Source organism: Astyanax mexicanus, chromosome 6, assembly GCF_023375975.1.
Source record: "Astyanax mexicanus isolate ESR-SI-001 chromosome 6, AstMex3_surface, whole genome shotgun sequence".
Lineage (NCBI taxonomy): Eukaryota > Metazoa > Chordata > Actinopteri > Characiformes > Acestrorhamphidae > Astyanax > Astyanax mexicanus.
The window spans coordinates 18,707,329-18,730,159 of NC_064413.1; the positions used below are offsets into that span (position 1 = coordinate 18,707,329).

A 22,831-nucleotide genomic window follows, 5' to 3' on the forward strand; every position below is an offset into this window, starting at 1 on the left:
AGTTAACCACTTTACCACTTTTCCTATCTATAACTATGTTATAAACACATACTACAACTTACTGACAAAAAATAATGTACCAAGAAAGAAGTTGTTGGAAGTAAATCAAACTTTATATGTGTGATTGCAATTATGATTTATGTGTGTGATTACAATATACAACAATAAAGCAAAAGTATGGGTTTATTGGGCAAAATGTACCAAAAAAGGAGGCTCTACTACCCTGCTGATGAGGTTGGGCATGGAGGAATACAGGTTCTGTAAGGCATTCTTCCTGCAGCACATTTGCACACAGATATTGTAGCTGCGCCTGCAAATCCTGCACACTTGTAGGCTGCTGAAGCTGGCACCCTAGCTGGTCCCATAAATGCTGGATTTGCAATAAATCTGGTGACAGGCCTAGAAAGTTATGCTGTGTGTGTGGGAGCATTATCCTGCTGAAAAAAATATCAGCTAAAAGCCCTTTCATGAGAGATAAGACATGAGTACACACATGCCACTATAGTGCACCACTAAGCCTCTCTCCAGAACACATTTTTTTTTAATCATAATGACTATGTGACAAAAATTTGGGATGCACTAGGCTGCCTGTTTCAGTTGCATATATGCCCATTAAAAAACGAATGCATTTTAGTACAATATACTTTCCATTATCAGTGCTCTGTCCCATATGGGTGGTATTGTCTTCTTTGACATATTTTTCTTTTTAAATATAAACATCTGTTCAAAGTGTTTGAGATAATGTATAGGTAGATAGCTACATTATAATAGTAATAAAGTGTATGTTGTATATTGTCATTGCCCAATAAAAAACAATTATCTCCAAAACTGCAACTTTACATGAGAGAAAAAAAACCTTGTAAACTTTCAATGGAAGTCAATGTAAAAAGAGTTTATTTCAGGTCATTGTGAAGAGTTTCTATTGGTCCGTTCATCAAGAAATTTTGGCACAGTATAGGGGACTGTTTGTCTGTTTAAATTATGTAGTAAACTAAAAATCGACAAAAATGGAGTTAAGTGTTTTTCATAGGACAGCAACGATATGTTGTATAAAGTTACATAATTCCATTCATCAAAACCTCTGAAACTTACCTTTAAAAATTAAATTAAAAAGAAATGGAGTGAGTGGAGTCAATTAGAGATAAGAAACTGAAATACATATTGCTGTTTCTTTTTAGCACAATCAGGTTGGGTTAAGTTCAACAATTTATTTAATCCTTTCAGACCCTACATCCATTACAATAGACATCCAGTATTTTCTGGGGATTTTTAATGTTCTGTTGCACATAACAATTGTACTGTAAATCTGTAAATCTGGCATTGGGGCATGGCAGCACTATAGAGCCATAGAGGCAAAGTAAAAAGAGCTCATCTTTATTATCATGTTTTTTTTTCTATTTAGGGAACTTTTGTGATGTAAAATTGCAAAATGAAATGTTAAACACAGGTTTCCAATAAAATAAACATAAAAAAATCACATATTTCAGTTCACTTAATTTCATTGTTTTATACATTTTGTTAAAGTTTTAGAGTCTTCTTTTGTGTGCATTCTTATATTTTTCCATCACTGGAATATAGGCCAGGTCTAAAATGTTTAATAGGATAAAGTGACTAAAATGTGCTGTACCAAAAAGGATGCGCAGACGTTTAAGGGCTAAATGCCCACATAACTTCGAAAAAAGTAATATTCAATCAACATACTGCTATACCATGACTTTTGGCATAGCAATATATATTTTTTTTCAAGTGGGCAGTGTTCCCAATCGTGCACACAATCTGGTGAATATGAAAAACATGATCCCTCCCTCCTGCTGTCCTTAACCCCAAGTGTTGAATGATAAATCATGTGGACTAACCCTGAATCTGACGCTTTCTCCCAAGTCAGGCCTGCTTTGTGTCAACTCCCTCACGGAGTCATGGCTAAGCAACATCCTCAAGGGATCCGTGAGCACACAGGCTGTAGCTGTATCAGTCTGTACGGTTCAGATTAGCCATCCAGAGTGTGCTTCAAAACCCCAGGAACCTGGAAGCTCATGATTATATCACTTTCAGTGATGTTTGCCAATGCAGTTCTTGGGAACTTCCAGCCACAAGTTTTCCTCATAAAATGCCAATGTAGTCCCTGAACTACTGCTCCAGAGAGGTGAAAAGTTCAGCCCCAAATTAAAAAAGGCTGAAATAATGCAGAAAATATACAAAATGAATGTAAACAATTTAATTTCCTTTTTTTAATATACAATATAAATAAAGCATTTACCATTTTTAATGTTGCCAGAAAACTTTATCACTTGAGTTTGTGATCTTGGGTTAACACTGAAATATTCAACTCAACTTAAATGTCAAATAACTTCAACACTGAACATCATTTAAATTACAGTTAAAATTACATGTTGAGAGTGAAAAATCAACTCCCAGCTGTTTAACTCAATTTTAACCATCCAGACTGTAGTATAGCTGTCATTCTTGCATTTTAATGACCTCCTATTCCTCTCCAGAACAGCCTCTTAATGGATTTGAATCCAGCATATGTAGGAAGTACCATACAGCAGCCTTCTGGAGGATTTTAGAGGATCCCCCCACCCCCACCTACTCAAATGCACTGCTGCATGATAGATAGACCCTAATGCACCCCCCGAACACACACACACACACACCCACCCACCCTAGTTGGCAGCCCTGGAGTGACTTCAGTGTGCATAATATTAAAAACAACCTGAGGCAACCAATCTTCAGTTCTCTCCGAAAGTCTCTCTCTTTTCCATATTTCATTTTGAAACTGACATTGTGCCCCACAGATCAGCACACAAGCCAAAAAGGCCCACCCCTGAATTATTCCAACATATCCCACTCACACCTCCCCACTCTACCTCTCAGCGTTTTGTCTCATTGTAAACCTGACGTGTTCCAGCTTGATATATGCTGGCAGGTTTCTTCCACAGTACTGCACAGTTCCACAGTTCCAGAAACAGTATGGATTCACTATAGGTAAACTGAAGCATCATATACTTTTAAAGAAATTAATTATTTTCTATGTTAATATTACTATATCTGTACATGAACACAAATGGCATACATCTTATGAAAAGTGAGAAGTAACTTATTTACTGCTATGATCATGGATTACAGGGCTGTATAGTTTGGAATACTGCTTCCAACACGTTTCCCACAACAGACAAATCTCTCATCACATGAGAATTTGCAGCCTATCTATGAACTTTTACATATTTCTATGCAAGCGTCATTGACTTCATACCAAGAGAAACATCAACCGAGATTGCAACCCAAGGGAGGACTCAAATACAGACAGAGCTTTTGGTTTTAATCATTCATCAAAAAAAAAAAAAAAAAACTTTTCCATTAAAGAAAAACTTAATGAGCCTTAAAGTGTTATCTTTTATCTGTGGATATAATTACAGATTTATTTAACCAAGGATTCCTGAGTTAACATATTTTACTACAAAATAATAACATTAAACTAATAATATTAAACTCTAAAAATTTGCATTGCAAAAGGATATCACATTGTTTGCAGGTGACAATAGGTATAATATGTCTATGCATTTTTACAAAAAAATCACACTCATGTTGCATTTCTATATTTTTTTATTTCTCATAATTTGTTTACATTACATTACATTAGATTTGGCAGAAGCTTTTATCCAAACCAACTTACAAATAATGATGTATATTTAGCAATAGAGGACATAGAAATTGAAGGTAAAAAACATTTTTAAACAGGGCTTAAAGGAGGACCAAGGGAAATAGTGTGATAAAGGAGGAAAGAAAGGGAAAGATGTTGTGAAGGATATGTGGTTATAAGAAGTTAGTTTATTAGAGTTGTTAGGAGAGTAAGTGCTCTTTAAAGAGCTCAGTGTTCAGGAGCAGGATCTGGTAGCAGTAGGTAGTTTGTACCACAATTGGGGAACCCTATAGAAATATGAGCCGCAACTGGTAGTGGTGGTTGGTTGAACAATTAACATTTGAAATGGAAGGACCTCACAAAAAAGATCTAATTCTGCGGTTTGAGATCATTTTGAACTTAAAGACACACAGGTAACATGCCTGATTGCCAACCAGATATCATTAGATGATGATTTGAATGTCTCAGAAGATCAAATCTTTCTTTTTTATCATTTTAAATTTTTTCCTCATTTTTTCCCCAATTTTGCTCAACCAATTATCCAACCCACTCATTAGTAATGCCCCAACACACCAGGAGGGTGAAAATTAGCACATGCCTCCTCCAAAGTCAGCCACCACTTCTTTTCAAACTGCTGTTGATGCAGCATTGCCGAGTAGCATCAGCCTTGGTTCTGATACATCAGCTCACAGATGCCCTGTGCTGCGGACATCACCCTTTAGTGATGTGGGCAGAGAGCGCCATCTACCTTCCCGGAGGGAGCAGTGAATCATTTGCTTCATTTAAATCGATCTCCCAAAAGCATGAGCAGGGGTATGAACCTGTGACCTCCTGCTCATAGTGATAGCGCTTTAGACAGCTGGACCACTCGGCGCCGACCAAATCTTTTTTATGAATCATTTGTAGGTATCACTTAACTGGCACTGGAATCCTTGCCTGAGCTGTCTGCCAAACCTGGACTTCTCAGGGCCAAACATTCACCCCTCCTTTAACTTTAAAAAATGCCACCTCAACAGTTTCTGTTACTCCCAGAATGTTTTAAAAAAGCAATTAATTAATGAAAAATAATTTTCATCAACTTGTCTATTTTTGTATCTTATATGTTGCCTTTAAATCATAATGTCCATAATTAGCTATAGTTGCATAGAATAGCTCTGTCCCAGATCAGAACTTTAATATAATGTTAAAATATTAGTATTTCTTTGTAACACAAACTTAAAAGACAGTATAATGAATATTTAAATAATACATTTCAAACTGTATTTAATACAGATGTTCCAAGTCTCCTGGAAGACAAGGGAGTCTACTGCATATCAATAACAGCTTCAGAAGTCAGATAAAATCTCCCGGAATCTAGCACGCACACACAGGCGACACACACTTTTTTCCTCTTGTGTACATATTCATGAAGCGCATGCAAAAGAGAGAGGGTTCTGATTGGCTGACTCACAGACTCACAGAACAGGCCAATCAGAACCCTCTCTCTTTTAGGGAGAACACGCAGTGTTTTTTTCACCTCCTGGGTGGGATGCATTCAAGAGCATCATGGCTCCCATGATTTCACTGATTTCACCTCTGACTACTCCAAAGTATATCCATGTCTGGTAAAAGTAAAAAACAATAAAAGTCGTGCACACTCTACAGTTCAATCTAAAGGTTATATATTCATTTTTTTTGTGTGTTTTTTTTTAGGACAGAGGAAAGATTGAGTGTGTGTTGGGTTCCAAGTCCAGGGCTGGGGGTGCCTCCCTGAAATAAATTTTTGCAACTTTGGTGGTCTGCTAATATTTTTTTTAATTAGTAGTCAAAGGCAGATGAACTCTTGCTTGTATTTTAGTAATCATGATGTCATAGACTGTACTCAGTAGATAGTCATCAAATAATTTCCACACAATCAAGCCATGCAGTTTTCTACTTGGTGTCAAATATGCTGTATACTGTATGTACAGTTTTTTCTGTTGACTGATCACAGTACTGTTGAGAGGGACAGTTTCAGACCAAAGCAAACCAAGAGGCTAAGAATCTTCTTCTGTACTTAAAGCTACAGCTATTTTATCTGATGATCTTTGGCTCAGCAGTTGTTTAGAAATGGTTCCAAGAGGCATTCCTGACCTGTGTTAGTCTGTGATTGTTCCTATCAGATTTGCCCAGAGCCTCTTGGACTTTTCCATTGTATTGTAGTACTGTGTGTTGGTTAGCAGATTACCAGTAAGGGCTTTTTAAATGAGCACCATGCACCAGCGTAGTGCATAGTCTATTAAATAATCACAGAAACGAAATGAATAGAAATTGCTGGTGATGGCAAGTTAAAAGACAAACTTTCAGCAACAATGAATTCTAGACCTGAGGGTATGTACCGGTATGTAAATTTTAAGTTTGTATTTGAATACACATTATGTTTTTGAACCCTGTGTTAATGTCCATGTTTATGTGCAAATATGCATGACCAAGAAGTGCGCAGGGTCTTGAAGTAATGATGCGGCATCTGCTGTTATCAGATATGTCTGGTCTCGTATTCAAGCTGTGATTTCTAAGAATTAACAATTAGGCATGCTAACTTGAAATGGAGCATACAAAAACGTTTTGTTTTTTATTGTTTTTGCTAATTATTTTGTGTCCAAAGCAGCACAAATTATAGTAATGGAATTATAAAGACTCTTGTCACATGGGCCAAACCAAGAACAGACACACACAGATACCAATCAAATATTTTTTAACAATGGGTTAAGCTTACAGGGGTAGTCAGAGACAGGCAGGGTCAGTATCAAAATGGCAACGATAATAAACAACATACCAGAGAGGGCAGGCAAAAGGGTTATACACGGTAAATACAAACAGGTATAGAGCTAGGCAAAAAGAGTAGCCTAAAAAAAAAAAGGTTCGATAACGGTAAACAAATAATAATTAGGACAAGGCAGGAGAATGGTTAAAAAAGACAAAAACAGGTTGGTAAAAAAGGAAAAACAATCAAAGAAAGAGCTAAAAATCTAGATTCAATACCGGGGAGCAAAAAAAATTGAGGGGTATATATAGTAACAAGAGTACTAGTAACAGGTGTGAGCAATCAGAAACTGGGAGAGGGTGAACGCAGTAGCGCCGCGTGATCAGAAGAGTTTGGAAGGTCCGGTGTGAGTGCATGCTGGGAGTTGGAGTCTTTAGTGAGTAAAAAAGTTTAGAGCAGGCAGACTGACAACTCTGAATCTTGCGGCACAAAGGCAACAATATTATGCAGTCAATCAGCAGACCCCTATGTTGTTAAGCCTAACTAACCATACAAAAACATGATGTAAATGGAAGAATAATGCAACCTTTGAACAATGTTGTTGAAAACTTTATGAAAAAAAAAAAAAGCCAGCCAGTAACTGAAGTTGTTACAATAATCCTTGTACTTTTTTAAATTATGCTATAATTTTAGGTAAAATTGCACATATTCATGAATCTGTTTCCTGTTATATATATATATATATATACGGACAGTTCTGGTGGAAACAGGAGAGTTGAGGTGCACATTGAGTTCTGTCGTGATTTGATCAGCCGTGATTTTATGTTTTTTGGATACTCCGGGTTAGCACCCAAACATCCCTTTCAGACAGCTTCCTCTTACAGCGTCCACAGTTAATCCTGTTGGATGTGGTTCGTCCTTCTTGGTGGTATGCTGACATTACCCTGGATACTGTGGCTCTTGATACACCACAAAGACTTGCTGTCTTGGTCACAGATGCGCTAGCAAGACGTGCACCAACAATTTGTTCTCTTTTGAACTCTGGTATGTCACCCATAATGTTGTGTGCATTGCAATATTTTGAGCAAAACTGTGCTCTTACCCTGCTTATTAAACCTTCACACTCTGCTCTTACTGCTGCAATGTGCAATTAGTTTTTTTATTTGTTGCAAAATAGTTTTTTATTTGTTTCCTTTTTTTCTCCCTCCTCTTGCACCCTTCCTTGCATCACCCTTCCGTCCCTCTGGCCCTGAACCTCCCAAATGTATGGACATGAAACCAAAAAAAGTATAAATATATGTTTTTGCTGAACTACAGTGTTTGTAGTAAATAAATAAATAATAAAGTATTAATAGTCCTTCGAATCCTGTTATAACTTTGTCCAAAGGTTGCACTTTTTGTGTTATTTTCACAATGTTGTCACAACCTTATCCCTAAGTAACTTTGCCATTTTTACATCTTTCCAAATTCCAAATTATGTACTATTATATAATTTCTGAAATTCAAACACATCATACACTTTAAAGCATAGTGAGTTTTAAAACATAGTGAGTTTAGATTTAGATCCATGATCAGAATGCTCTAGGTGTACATTTTTGTTACCCCTTTGAAAACTCAACTAATCTTTTATTTACCTGAGGCTACCATGTCCTCATTGACTCCCAATCTCTGGAGTTTTTTCCTCACGAAAATAATAAAAACAAACCTATTCTACCTGTCAAAAGCAAATCAAACACTCATGATTTCATTTACTTTCGCCCGTAGCCTTCATGACACGATACAGATGAAGCGTAGGATCCCTGGAGACAGTTCTGACAGAAAGCCACAAAAACTACAACAAACAAGGGGAGGCCAATGCATGGGCGTCGCCACCATTAAATCTGAGGCTGCAGTTTTCCCAGTTTCCCTTCACATTTTGTAATTTTTCTTTTAATCCACCACATTTAACACAAAACATCATATAGCCCTGATTAATTTCTATGTGATTAAAATATATTTTAGAGAAAATTCTTTAAAAAGTTTTTTTGTATTTGTGCAATAGTTTATTTATGCTCACACACTTTAATTCAATAATTTATGTTGAGGTATCTTATTAGCAGGGGTGGAAAGTAATGAATTACATTTACTCAAGTTACTGTAATTGAGTAGATTTTATGAGTAATTTGTCATTTTTAAAGTAGTTTTTAAAATAGGTCATTTTACCTATTAAATAAAAAATTGCAAGTTAAAAAATAATAATGAACTGTAAAACTGTAAAAATACATTTTTAGTCACCTATATGACTATAACTTTTGAACAGTAAAAAATATAATGGATCATAGAAACCTAAAACACTTGTTCTTAAAAATGTTTTATGGAGTGTCTGAACAAATACTGCCTGAAAGGTCCAAATTATTATGTGAAATAATAGTTCATTAAACACAATTTAATTTATGATTTGCTGTACTTATTTTACATCAAATAATTAAAAGTAATTATGTATATTTTACTCAAAGTAAATTTTAAATTGAGTACTTTTTACTTTTACTCAAGTAGATTTTTAGATGGGTACTTTTACTTTTACTTGAGTAGAATTTTAGCAAAGTAAAGGTACTTTTATTAATTACAATTTTTCAGTACTTTTTTCACCTCTGCTTATTAGTCGGTGCAAGATGATTCAAGGTTGGATAAAAAGATGCTGGGAGCAGATAGATCGAGAGATAGAGAGAGAGAGAAAGAGAGAAAAAGAGAAAGAGAGAGAAAGAGAGAGAAAAAGAGAGATAAAGAGAGAGAAAGAGAGAATAAGAGAAAAAGAGAGAGAGAGAGAGAGAGAGAGAGAGACAAAGATAGAATGTGCCAGAGAGGAATAGATACTTACTTACAATTACACTTATATAGTGTTATATATATATTTCTGCCACTCAAAGATGCTTACTATTACATTTTACACACTCAACACACACCGGTGAGAAGTGGCAGCCAATCACGCACAGCATACTCTCAACCGGAACGATCGTCCACTTGAAGGACCGCATCAGGCAAACTAATAACTTTCCTTAAATAAAAGGTCTATGCTTCTTCAGTGTTGCAATGTTAATTAACATCATTTTAAACACATTTTGCTCATTCAAACAGCCAGAAATGTTTTTAAAATGCTCAGTTTTAACTTTACTTACTTAAAAAATGTTATAGTTAAATATTAGGGGGGGTCGGGTCAGGCTAAATGTTTGTCATTGGACTAGTACACCAGTCCAACCAATATCTAGAGGTCTTATTCTACACAACTGCTGATGCTGTTTTCATGCTTTGCCAAGCACTTTTTCACTGACATTTAAAAAAAGGCATGTGTGATTATCAGTTTTTTTTATGTTAAACCTTAAATCACCCATCAAATACAGCATTGCATGTTGAAACACTTTTAAAAGCAGGATGACAGCTGTGGAAATATCACGGCACTACTTCCAGTAATTAGCCTGGAGCAGTCGATGCACAATAGCACAAACTGTAGGCCAAAACTTGCCCCTGTAATTGCATCTACACAAGTTTGCATATCCCGTAACTAATGTTTGATTGCAGAAAGATAGCCTGAGGCCATCATTCTCCAGTACCGAGGTTTCCTTTCACCACTGATCATATCTTCCTGCCCATTCCTGACTAGCCACGCCTCCTGCCCTGGGATATGCTGTACTCTCTCATCTAACACACCTCATTCGCTGGAACTGGCAGGTAATTCCTCACCTTACCGTGCACCAAGAATGGCTTGTAGCCACTGCCTGTTTAGTATGATCCCCCAGTCTGAGAAGGTGTGGTCTGTCAGAATGCGGGTGGGGAAAATGGGGCTGAAAGCCTGCAGGTGAGACTGGTACAACACACCTGCACGCACGGAAAATCACAATGAGGACATTATTTTCTTTCTCCAAGTGTAAATAAGGTGAAATCACTTCTATATGCTAAGGTATAGGCTAATAAGCTAATGCTGCAAACTGCTGTAATTTGATAAATGTGTTAAATGTGTTTAATGTGTTGTGTTCTCAGGTTTAGTTTAACCAGTGTGTCGTCTGATCTTGAGAATGAGGCTGATCAGCGCTGTCCTTCTGCTTTCCTCAGTCTGCAGTGCACAGTTCCAGCAGTGCGACAGGGAGGCTGGAAAACCTTACCGTGGTAGGAATTTTGCACATGCAGAAGGCCTGCAAACGTTAACATGTTGATACTGTCAAGCTAAAACTTTATATCCCCCTTTTTTCTGTTTCTTTTGCATTGTGACATTGTTTGAATATGACGGTTTCTTTGCATAGTTTTAACCTTTTATTATGAATAGATCACTAGAAATACTTAAAAAAGAAAAAAAAATACATACTGCTTAAGAGACCACTTCAGTTTCTGAATCAGTTTCTCTAATTTTGCTATTTATTGGTACATGTTTGAGTAAAATGAACATTGTTGTTTTATTCTACAAACTACAAAAAAACATTTCTCCCAAACAAAAGAAGTAAAAATATTGTCATTTAGAGGATTTATTTGCAGAAAATGAGAAATGGCTGAAATAACAAAAACAAATGCAGAGCTTTCAGAACTCAAATAAAGCAAAGAAAACAAGTTCATATTCATAAAGTTTAAATAGTTTAGAAATCAGTATGTAATGAGATAAAACGGGTGGTTATATTTTAGACATTCAGTGTGAAATCTTGTATTTTACTGTTAATTTACAGTAAGATTCTTCACAGTGTTTGGCTAGCTATAGTAATATAGTTATAGTAATAAGTATAGTAATATATACCTAACATTCTTAGTACATTACACTAAATGTACAGCTATTTTTTTGGCTGCTGTACCCACATGGACTACCTTTACTTGAGCTATCCAGTTGTACTTAATATACATATATAATTTATATATATTTATATACATATATAAATGCAGAATTTAGAAACTGCATTTTAGCACAACAACATTTCTGCCATTCTAGTTACAGTTACAGTACAGTATACAGTATATTAACTAAGTATATTATTCGGCAGAGGAACTGAAAAAGAACAAGAACATGCAGGCATGTTATAGCATTCTATTACCATATGTGTGTCTTGGTCATCCTTTCCTGGGGTGGCCCTGATGAGTGCCAGTTTCATCATAACGTTTTTGATGGTCTTTGAGACTGTACTTGAAGATAGTTTTTACTTTTTTACTATGTTAAAATAGTTCTAATAGACTTCTCCACAAATCACAAGGCCAATTATCCAACCCACTCATTAGGACTCACCCTTGATAAGGGGGAAAAAGCACCATCTAACCTTTTAGAAGGAACAAGGCCAGTTGTGCTCTCTAAGGAGTCTGGCAGCTGATGGCAAGCTACATAAATGGAATTCGAACCAGCGATCTTCCGATCATAGTGGCAGCCCTTAGACTGCTGGACCACTCAGAGCCCCCGACCTTCAATTCTTAAAATTATTTTTTTCCTTGCTTAGTTGTGTAGCTCATTTTGTAAGGTTGAATCAGGGATTACAGCTGGGACTAACTACTGGTTAGGTATTAAAATAACACTTTCTTATTTCTTTCTCACTTTTTATAGCAATAAAATAGTATCTCTTCTAAGGGTTTCTGCTGTCAAGGCTAGAATCTTTAATACAGAGAACTGGTTATGGCTAAAAACTGGGGGGAAAATAAAAATAAAATCCTACGTGGATATGTTCTGTCCATTACTAAGAGGGCAAGAGTGGGATTTTGCCTTTTGACATGTTTACACTGTAAGGAAACATGTCAGGGGAACTGGGGTATTTCACAAAAGCAGGATTAGACAGTAAGCTAGGAAACCTAGGCCAAAAGTGAGGACTGTTCAGTAGGAATGTTACTGATATGTTCTCCTGGTGGACTGTCTTATATTTTGGCTTAGGAGTGGGAGACTGGCTCCTGGAGTGGGAGACTGGGGTTGCTGTGTGGCAATGTAGTTCTCAGACATGGTTTGGTAGTGTGGGGCTATAGGCTCTTTGAAATGTGGAAAGGAAGCACCAGTTTTGTTTCCTAGGGAAATATATTAAGTATAGTGTGCTATTATTTAATATATTAGTTCATAATTTATTGGAGAAATGTAGCACATGCAGGTTAACCAGCGAGTAGAAACTTTCATTAGTCAGTAAAGAAGTATAGCACAGTACATGCTGTAATAATAATATTCAAATAACTATGGTATGGATGAGAAATGTGGTATCCTCTGTCATGGAATGGGCACTATGGCAGGGGTCTGCAATTAAGTTTGGCCACAAAAAAAACAAATAAATCTGCTTTGGAAAATGAAGTGTAATGGGATGGAGTGCTACAGACTAGTAGCTCTCCGGCCCAGAGGGTTGTTGAACCTGATTGCAGAACAGTTGACTCAAAGCAGGTAAACCCAAGAAGAATGGGAAAAATAAATGAATAAACACACTCCTCCTCATACAGGATCGAACCCGTGTCGTCAGGGGCGCGGTCTAATACTGTACTGCTTCCCCAGCTAGTGAATTGAGACACGACCAGAAAAAAAAAATGCCCTTATTAGGAGAGCAAGTGGAAAAACAAAACGAAAACGGGCAGAAACTAAAGTCACATCAAGCGCGACAGAGAGACAGGGGAGGGATGTAAACAAAGGTTCACCAGAGAAGCATTTCATTATATTTTATTTTATTTTTTGATTATCGTTTATTATAATTCAAACAACCTCATGGGCCAAATGTTTCAAAAATCATTTCCATCCATTTTGCTGTCCACTGTGCCTTTTTTGATATATTCCTGGTACACACATTACACTGTGATTCGAGGAATGGATAATTGTCCACACACATTCATCTGTCTCATCCATCCATCCGTCCATCCATCCATCCATCCATCCATCCATCCATCTCACACCCACTGGCATTAGGCCTCACTTAAACTCCAATTCACTTGACCTTGCCATGAGCACACTGGCCACTGTTAGCTAGTAGAAAAACATGAATTCTTTTTAAACATGAAACCTTTAGTTTTTGAAGCTGCTGCATCACAGCAACCTCTGGAGGATTATATACAGCTCTTTAAAAAATTAAGAGACCACTTCAATTATTGAATCAGTTTTTCTGATTTTGCTATTTATAGGTATATGTTTGAGTAAAATAAAAATGAGACATGGCTAAAATAACAAAATAGATGCAAAGCTTTCAGGCCTCAAATAATGCAAAGAAAACAAGATCATATTCACAAGTTTAAAGAGTTCAGAAATCAAAATTTGGTGAAATAACCCTGGATTAAATCACAGTTTTCATGCATCTTGGCATGTTCTCCTCCACTAGTCTTACACACTGCTTTTGTATAACTTTATGCCACTCCTGGTGCAAAAATACAAGCAGTTCAGCTTGGTTTGATGGCTTGTAATCCTCCATCTTCCTCTTGATTATATTTCAGAGGTTTTCATTTAAAGAAACTTTTGTCTTTTATTAGATGGAGATTGCTGTCTGGAGGCTCCTGTTAAACAGGAGATCAGATTTACCAGAATGATACAGAGCTTATTTACTGTGGAGAGTGGAATGCCAAAAGTATTGCACTGGTAATAATAAGTAATGGTGTGTTGCCCCTCCCTCTCTTTCACACTTTTCACATGTCATCACTTTGCCTCGCCGGACGAGAGGTGACCTTGTGCTGGAGGGGGGTGGGTGAAGGGTGTGTGTTTAGCAGGCCAGAGTTTTACTCCGGACTCTTTAAAGGGGAGGGAACTTTACTGGTTTAGCCAGAAAAACCAGGCCTGTTAAGAGGAAATACATCAAAATTCTGGAATAATTTAAACAGTTAAAGAGCTGTTTAAAGGCTTGGAATTTTAATTTCTGGGCTATTACTTGGAAATTCACTGATTTAGATTCTGTAGCTGATGATACTGGCGTGCTGGTAATTTTCTTTTTGGATTGTATATACTACTACAAATACAGCTATACTACTGCTACCTTGACTACATACAAAAAGCATTAAACACTTCCTACCTTTAAATTAGTACTAACACATTCTTGGGAACCTGAATTGAAGACTTCACTAGTTTACTAGACAGTGTCTATTAGATCTTGATTCGACTTGTAATAAGGTTCAAGTGTAAATTGAGCAACGCTTCCTCTATAAATGACCAGAAGAAGTTTAGCATCCATTATAGTTTGTTTTGTGTGTGTTTGGAGCTACAGTGAGGCAAGGACATCTGGGGACCCTGAGGACTGGTTTGAAAACTCCTGATATAAAGCAAACGTCTGAACCTTGAGCTTTTCTGTAACCCATGAGCTTAACTCTTATCCCTGTTGGGCTTCTGTTTTTCCTCAGACTGCCCTGTGGATGTGTACATTGTGTTGGACACTTCTGAGAGTGTGGCTTTACGGTACAAACCCTATGGCTCTCTGGTGGACAGGATCAAGAAATTTACCCTGGACTTTGCGGATCAGCTGAACAGCAGGTAAAATACTCATGACAAATATACTTTCAATCCAGTCTTTTCTTGGCTTGTTCCCTTTTTTTGTGCTGTGCTCACATCGCACAGTGTTGTCCTTGGTGTTGTAGTGAGTTGTTGTTTGATGATGATGATGATAATGGTAAGGCATCAAGCATTTAGACCAAAAAAAAAACAACAGGCTCTGGACAATGTAAGATTAACTAAGATTAACACTCTTAGTGTTAATTTCGCACTGGTGAATTTACAGTGTAGATGTAAAAATTTGACAACCATAATGAAACAAAAAGGTTTGGAGGCCATGAACTGGTTGATTTATATTCAAGATTTTATTGATTTTAAAATGAAGTTCAGGAAAGAGCCAATTTTATGATTTTATTCATTATATTTTGACTGTTGCAGATTTATATAGTGTAGCTGCATATTTTACCTTCAACAACCTGGAAACATGCCAGGTGTGTGTGTGTGTGTCTGAGTGTGTGTGACTGCGCCACACGCATGGCGCACCTGCGAAGCTAAGAAGATATAGGTATGGACAGGTGACTGGTGACTGCTGTCAGGGTTCAAATCAGTCCGTACCTGTATTTCCCGCCACCAAGATAGAAACATGGCAGACGTTTACCTCAACCGTCCTAATTTCCAGACCACCACACCCATGAGCGTAGATATATTCCTAAACTCCAAAGCCGGGCGCAGGGCATGAAAATAGACTGTTGATGGGGTGTAAGATAGCAATGAGCATCACAACACACCTTGCGTAGGCTGTACCATAGGGCCCTTTGTGTGGTAGAAGTTGGTAGAAGTAGTAGTATTAGTTAGTGGGGGTTAGCAGTGGCCTATAGTACTAACAATAGAAGTCACTGGTTTGTTTCCTGGTTTGTGTGTTTGGGCCCTGTTCGAGTACATTTTGAATCTTTTATGAACTGACAGAAAGATTATAATGTCGGTCTGTCTTACATACTGTAGAATTACTTAGAATTGCAACTTACTTTAGCCACTGCTTGAGAAAGCAGCAATAGCTTGACTGTGGGACTAACATTTTTCGACCCTAGCTACCTACCTAACAATAAGGCTCACTCTGATATGCTATGCTAACAAAAATTCAGTGAATCACAGAAGTAAGTAGTAGAGAGAAATTAGAGAAATTAGAGAAATTCCTATTTCTCTTTTATACCCCTACTCCTTGCTTCGGAGTGCTACTTTGTTCCAAGAGGAAGAGAGGAAATCTTCGCCTTAAGAAGTACCTTTTTTTCTTTGCCTTTTTTACTTTAAAAAGGTTTTTTTAAGTGAATTTAATTTTAGATAAATTTAAGTAACTTCAACTCGGTTTTCGGATAGAGTAAATAAGGAACTAAACTTCAGTCAATTCTTTTTTTTTAGTAAACTTTACTTAATTTCTACATACATTTAGTAAAAACAATTATTACATGCCATCCATGTGTTGAAATATGGGTGTTTTAACTAAAAATATTAAATTTCAGGAATTATAATATGTTATGTATCATAATTTTTTTGAGTAATATGGTATGAATTAAGTAATTGTCATTAGGTAATATTGTAAGCAGAAATTAAGTAAAGATTATTAAAAGAAGGACTGATTTAGCAAAAATAAATTAAGTAATGTCACAGATGACCCAGGCAGGGAGACGAGGAGACGGACGCAAGTGCAGGTAGGGCAAAATAAATAATAATTTAATAAATAAATAAATAACAAGTAAACAAAGAAACAAGGAACAAGTAAACACGTAACAAAGATAAACGAATAACCAAAAACCAAAACAAACCAGTGAAACTAGAGAACATAAACCTAAACAAACAAGAAGTACTAATGATAAACAAACAGGGAGGCTAACAAAAACAAACTAGTAAAACAACAAGGAACTAAACTGGATAGATAATAACTAACAAACAAACCGGGAGTAAATAAACAAAGAAAAAAAAACGAGGGACTGAATAAATACAAAACTGAACAAGGCAGGGATATAAACAGGGAACTAGAGATAACCAGAGAAAAACACGGAATAAGGAGCAAGGGAAACAAACTAGGAATAAACACGGAACTAGGGCTATAGAAACGGTAGTGCAAAGACCGACGAGGGACAAGTGGCACAGGGGATCTATTTAAACAAACAGGAAATACACTAGAAGTGGAAACACCTGGGGAAGGGGCGGAGCTACAAATGAGACATATGGTGGAAAACTACTGAGACAGGAGACACAGAGGAGCACAGGTCACATGGGGAAAACACACAGAGACATGAGACAAGGCCAGGACGTGACAAGTAAACTTTACTAAAAGAAAAGATTGACTGAAGTTCAGTTCACTTATTTACTTTATGTAAGTCTTGAAACTGAGTTGAAGTTACTTAAAGTTATCTGAAATTAAATTTACTTAAGAAAATGCAAATGCAGAAAGTTGCAAAACTTTTTTTAAGTAAATTTTACTTATCTTTTTTTAGTGTTGTATTAGTAGTAGTAATTAGTGGTTGTAATAGTTGAAGTAGTTCTAGTCAGTAGTAATAGTAGTAGAAGTAGTAAAGAAAGTCTTCCAGACACTGTGGGCAGGTGAACTAAGAGGTCAATCTGTCACCCTGCACACATGTAAGTTTTCTATTATTTATTTGCTGTAGCAATATCCTGTTCAAATACCTTGCAGCCAAAGAAGTTCCAGCAAAACGGGGCTTTCTGAGTGTTTTGGAACTTGTAAAAAGCAAGGGAAGTCATCAGCCTCGGTGCCAGAATAAATCTATCTGGCAGTCTCTGCTGAACAGAGGACTTCTCCTTCAGCCTTTAAACTCGAGTGCCAAACCTGCTTCCCGTCAGTGTTGCTTGAAGAACAGATAATATTTTTTTTCCACAGAATCCGTATCATTCTGCAGAACAGAAGTAATAAATCCCTTTATGCTGCAGCTCTACCACCTGCTTACAAGATCTACAGGTGATTATGGGCCCTATGGGTCTAGTTAAAATTCATGAATCCAGTATAACACTGATGTTACTGACCACACACCAAATCCAAAAACCAAACTCATAAAAACACACCATTGCAGTTAAAAACAGAGCCTGCCCACAGTAAACAGGCACACAAAATGATAAAATCAAACCATCCACATCTCACAAGCATGTTTCAACACTGTTTTTTACATCAGCCTGTCCATAATAACATATATCAAAAAGCTATGGAGCAAACCTCAAGTTGGCTGGAACATTAGCAACACCCAAATCAAATTCTGAAATTCTTTCCACCCAAAGCACAAACATTTATAATCACACTCTAGAGACCCAACCCCACCATCACCATGCAGATCAATAAATCAAGCATGTTAACCTCTTAAGACCCTGCGTCCTCATATGGAGACATTGTCCTTACCATCTAGTGCTCACTTGACAACACTACATGCAGTTGATTGAAAACAAGATGGCAGGAATCCCAGTCAAAAGTTTTTACAGCCAGTCCAGACAGAAACATGGACCAGGTAAAAATTCCAATCACACTAGAAACTAGCTCATTTTTAAACGTTAAAATAAACAGAATGCCTGTATCTGCTATATTAAGCTACAGTTATTAAGTATGTGTACTGAACATAAATAAAAATCCTTATAAATGGCAGAAATAAATATAACTAATAATAAGTTATAGTTACTGTTCACAATTTTTAAGTATATTTTATTTTCAAAGTTGATTGCTGAAGGCTCTGGATGAGATGTTGTGTTTGGGTGGCGCAGTGCACACAGTGATCCAGTCTGGTTGCGCGGCTGACTGTTGTCATGGTTTTAATCGGTCAGTAGTGCATCTGTGTTTCCCGCCACTAAGATAGAGACACGCCAGAAAATTACTTGAACGCACCTCACTTCCAGACCACTACACCCATTGGCATTAATATATTCCTAAACTCCAATGCTATGTCAAGGCATGAAAATAGTGGGTGGACGGGATGTAAGATAGCAATGAGCATCCCAACACTCCTTTCACAGGGTTTACGATAGGACTCCTAGAGTTTCATTTGCCTGATCCCCACCAAACTTCATGTCCTACTTTAGAGTAGGTCCCTAACCTCTAATCCACATCCGCCATACCAATCCTGTTTTTCCTCGGTTGCCAGGGTGGGCTAATCATAGCCATGCCCTCTCCTGGCATTGGGCCTGCAAGTTATTATACATGATTGAAGTCATGTGTGTCCTACGTCTTGTTTAGACTCTTGTTGATTTGAAGACAAATGTGTTTGCCATAACGTGTGACAGCTTCACTCAGGCTCAGTCTGGAATTAATCTTCTGCATGTTCAGATTTTGCTTCCAGCCTATCAGATATCAGCTGTCTATGCTGATGACTGAGTAGACCCTAGTGTGTGGATGTGAAACACTCATGTACATGCAGTACAGTTACGCTGAAACCTGTGTTGATTTATTCTCTCATGTTCTGGCAGGTAGATACTAATCCCTCACTCAGGACGGGGTTAACCTGTGAGAAAAGCATTCCAGACTGAAGGGCGATTAGCAAAGAGACAGATTGCCTTTCAGACTGTGGCAGAGTTATGGTCTCTTTAATCTCAGTGGTTGCTGTGCCGAGCTTAAAGTGAGGAATTGGTTTAATTATTTTTTAGTTATATTATTTTTGATTAAACAGAGACAGAATATAATATATATAAATTGCAGTCATGTAAAAATGAAAGAAATCCTATGAAAATCTATATATATATTTTTTACGTATTATTTTTAAAATGCAGACATACAATCTTTATTTGAACACTATTGAGACATAGAGGTTGAATATTGACTTCACCTGTTTCACTCACTATATACAGCTCTGAAAAAAAAAAAATAAGGTACTACTTCAGTTTCTAAATCAGTTTCTCTGATTTAGCTTTTTATAGGTATATGTTTAAGTAAAAAAAACATTGTTGTTTTATTCTATAAACTACAGACAAAATTTCTTCCGAATTCTGAAGAAAATATTGTCATTTGGAAAATTTTTGTGCAGAAAATGAGAAATGGCTGAAATAACAAAAAAGATGCAGAGCTTTCAGACCTCAAATAATGTAAAGAAAACAAGAGTTCATATCATAAAGTTTTAAGATTTCAAAAATCAATATTTGGTGGAATAACCCTGGTTTTTATTTCACAGTTTTCATGCGTCTTGGCATGTTCTCCTCCACCAGTCTTACACACTGCTTTTGGATAACTTTAAGCCACTCCTGGAGCAAAAATTCAATCAGTTCAGCTTGGTTTGATGGCTTGTGATCATCCATCTTCCTCTTGATAATCTTCAAGAAGTTTTCAATTTGGTAAAATCAAAGAAACTCATCATTTTTAAATGGTTTGTTATTTGTTTTCCCAGAGATGTGTATCCCCTTACTTGACACACACCATGCCGAGTATTTGATCTGGTTCCATACGCCATTATCGAGTGCTACATTACATTACATTACATTTGGCAGACGCTTTTTTCCAAAGCGACTTACAATAGTCAAGTACAATGTAAAATAAGTTTAAAGGAAAAACATCTTTGGATAGGGATAAAAGGAGGACAAAGGGGAATAATAGGATAGAGGAGTGAAGGAGAGGAAGAAGGAAATGAGGTTAGAAGTAGTTAGTGTGTTAGAGGTGTTAAGAGAGTAAGTGCTCTTTGAAGAGCTCTGTCTTCAGGAGTTTCTTAAAGATAGCGAGAGATTCTCCTGATCTGGTGCTATTGAGAAGGAAGATAAAAGTTACCAGGAAAAATATATAATTACATTTATATTCAATTATTACCGAAGGATTTTGGAATGCATTTGTAACACAACATTCCAGACATCTCTGCATGGAGTTGTAGAGGTTCCTAATGGTGTCCTGCAATATTCCAACCCAAGCAGCTTGAATATTCCTGCAGATTTTGCAGTAGGGTAACAGCATGTTAAATAGGATCCCACACATTTTCAAACAGGGAGTATAGAGGAAAATTGACACAATTGAACCAATGTACTTGCTGGGGTCATGGGGTGCATGATTTGCCAAAGCTTTGCTAGCTCATAACTGTAACCAAGGACCAGACCACCTCCAACAATAACATCAGCACAGAAAGGAGCACCGGGAGCTTTATTTGATTGGTTTCCATGGGCGCGCAGCTGCATGCAAGCCTTTCATCACCAAGCACGATGCCAAGCGTCCGATGGAGTGGTGCAAAACACTCTGGCACTGTACTCTGGAGCAGTGGAACATGTATTGTGAAATGTCGAAGCATGCATCTCTTTGGCATCTCATCTATTTGGCAGTTTGGTGGAGAGGGGATTATGGTATGGGTTTTTATTTTTATTTTTTTACAGGGGATGGCCTGGTCCCCTTAGTAGACAACTTCTCCCAACTTCTAACAGCTTCTAAATTTGTGGAATCAGCAGAAAACCCTTTCTGTTGCAGCATGACTGCCTCAGTGCACAAAACAAGGTAAATAAAGGTCATAAATACATGGTTTGGTTGAGTTTGGTGTGAAACAACTGGACTAGCATGCACTGAGTGCTGACCATAAATTCTTTAAAGGATGGAATGACCTACAGGGGTTGGACAATGAAACTGAAACACCTATCATTTTAGTGTGGGAGGTTTCATGGCTAAATTGGAGCAGCCTGGTGGCCAATCTTCATTAATAGAACATTGCACCAGTAAGAGCAGTGTGTGAAGGTTCAATTAGCAGGGTAAGAGCACAGTTTTGCTCAAAATATTGCAATGCACAACATAATGGGTGACATACCAGAGTTCAAAAGAGGACAAATTGTTGGTGCACATCTTGCTGGTGCATCTGTGACCAAGACAGCAAGTCTTTGTGATGCATCAAAAGCCACAATATCCAGGGTAATGTCAGCATACCACCACGAAGAACCAACCACATCCAACAGGATTAACTGTGGACGCTGTAAGAGGAAGCTGTCTGAAAGGGATGTTCAGGTGCTAACCCGAATTGTATCCAAAAAGCATAAAACCACGGCTGCCCAAATCACACCTCAACTCTCCTGTTTCCACCTGAACTGTCTGTTGACACAATAAATTATTGTGGTCTAAAACCAGGTGTTTCAGTTTCATTTTCCAACCCCTGTAGATCTGAAATTGTGAGCAATTGTCATTAGTCCAACATTAGTGTTAAAGGTGTCTTTCCTCTAAAATCCACTTTTTCTTACATATGACTTGTGAAATACAGAAGATCTCTCTGAGTTGTATATGCATGCTGCATATGAAAGTGTTTCTCAACCTCTATTGTCTGCAGTAGTTAAAAAAAGAAAATATAAAAAAAAACAATCAGGAAAAGCACTGTGTCTATGTCAACCCGTGAATTAGTATTCATGGCCTCGCCCACCTTGGCTTGTGACCACCGACAGGCAGCGTCACTGTCTCGTCAGACAGGACCTAACAGTGCTAGGAACAGCATGGCAGTTCATTCCTGTGTTAATGGTGCAAATAACACATCAGTGTTCTATGCTTTGCCCAGTAATTGCCCAGAGCTAAGGAACAAATGGTTAAAATCTGTCTATGGAACACCACCAGCTAAGCACAATTGAGATAGGTAGGTGTATGTTTAGAACAGTTCTGTTCACACTTTCTGGACCTGGACTACCCACCTCCATGTGTTTCCATAGGTTTAAATATGCTCTCCAGTGGATTTGGCATTTTACTAAAACTGTGTCAGTGGCAGAACTGCACTTAGCAGGGCATTATACATGTTATACCTTATACAAGTAACATCTGACATCGCAAATACTGTTATTGGTGTAAAAATGTCTTTATTTTAAAATGTTTCTAACTGTTGGCCATCTCAGTGCCTCGGCAAGAGCCAAAATCCTATTGTTTTAACAACCCCCACTCCTCTGCCTGACTAAAGCAGTGGTATACTGGATCATTGGAGCAGTTTTGGGCACAAAAACAGCTCACAGGGCATTCATTTAATACTAGAGACCACAACTAGACATTTTAAAATGATTAAAGAAACTATGGAATGAGACCTTTAAAATTTGTACAGAAATTGTACAGAAACATTTTCCAGAAGAGTGAAAGCTTTAATACCTACAAAAAACAGACCAAGTTCACATTAAATGAAATGAA

The 22,831-nt window shown here is 37.3% G+C and overlaps 1 protein-coding gene across 1 annotated transcript in view; it reads left to right on the plus strand.

Moving 5' to 3' along the window:
• Positions 1-10,109: 10,109 nt before the first annotated feature.
• Positions 10,110-22,831, plus strand: part of LOC103024542 (collagen alpha-1(VI) chain) — a 61,327-nt gene continuing 48,605 nt past the window's right edge. The window contains exons 1-3 of the mRNA XM_022674162.2: positions 10,110-10,272; positions 10,377-10,502; positions 14,643-14,772. Of these exons, the coding sequence (XP_022529883.2) occupies positions 10,412-10,502; positions 14,643-14,772 (221 nt within the window). The 5' untranslated portion in view covers positions 10,110-10,272; positions 10,377-10,411. The remainder of the gene's footprint in view (positions 10,273-10,376; positions 10,503-14,642; positions 14,773-22,831) is intronic.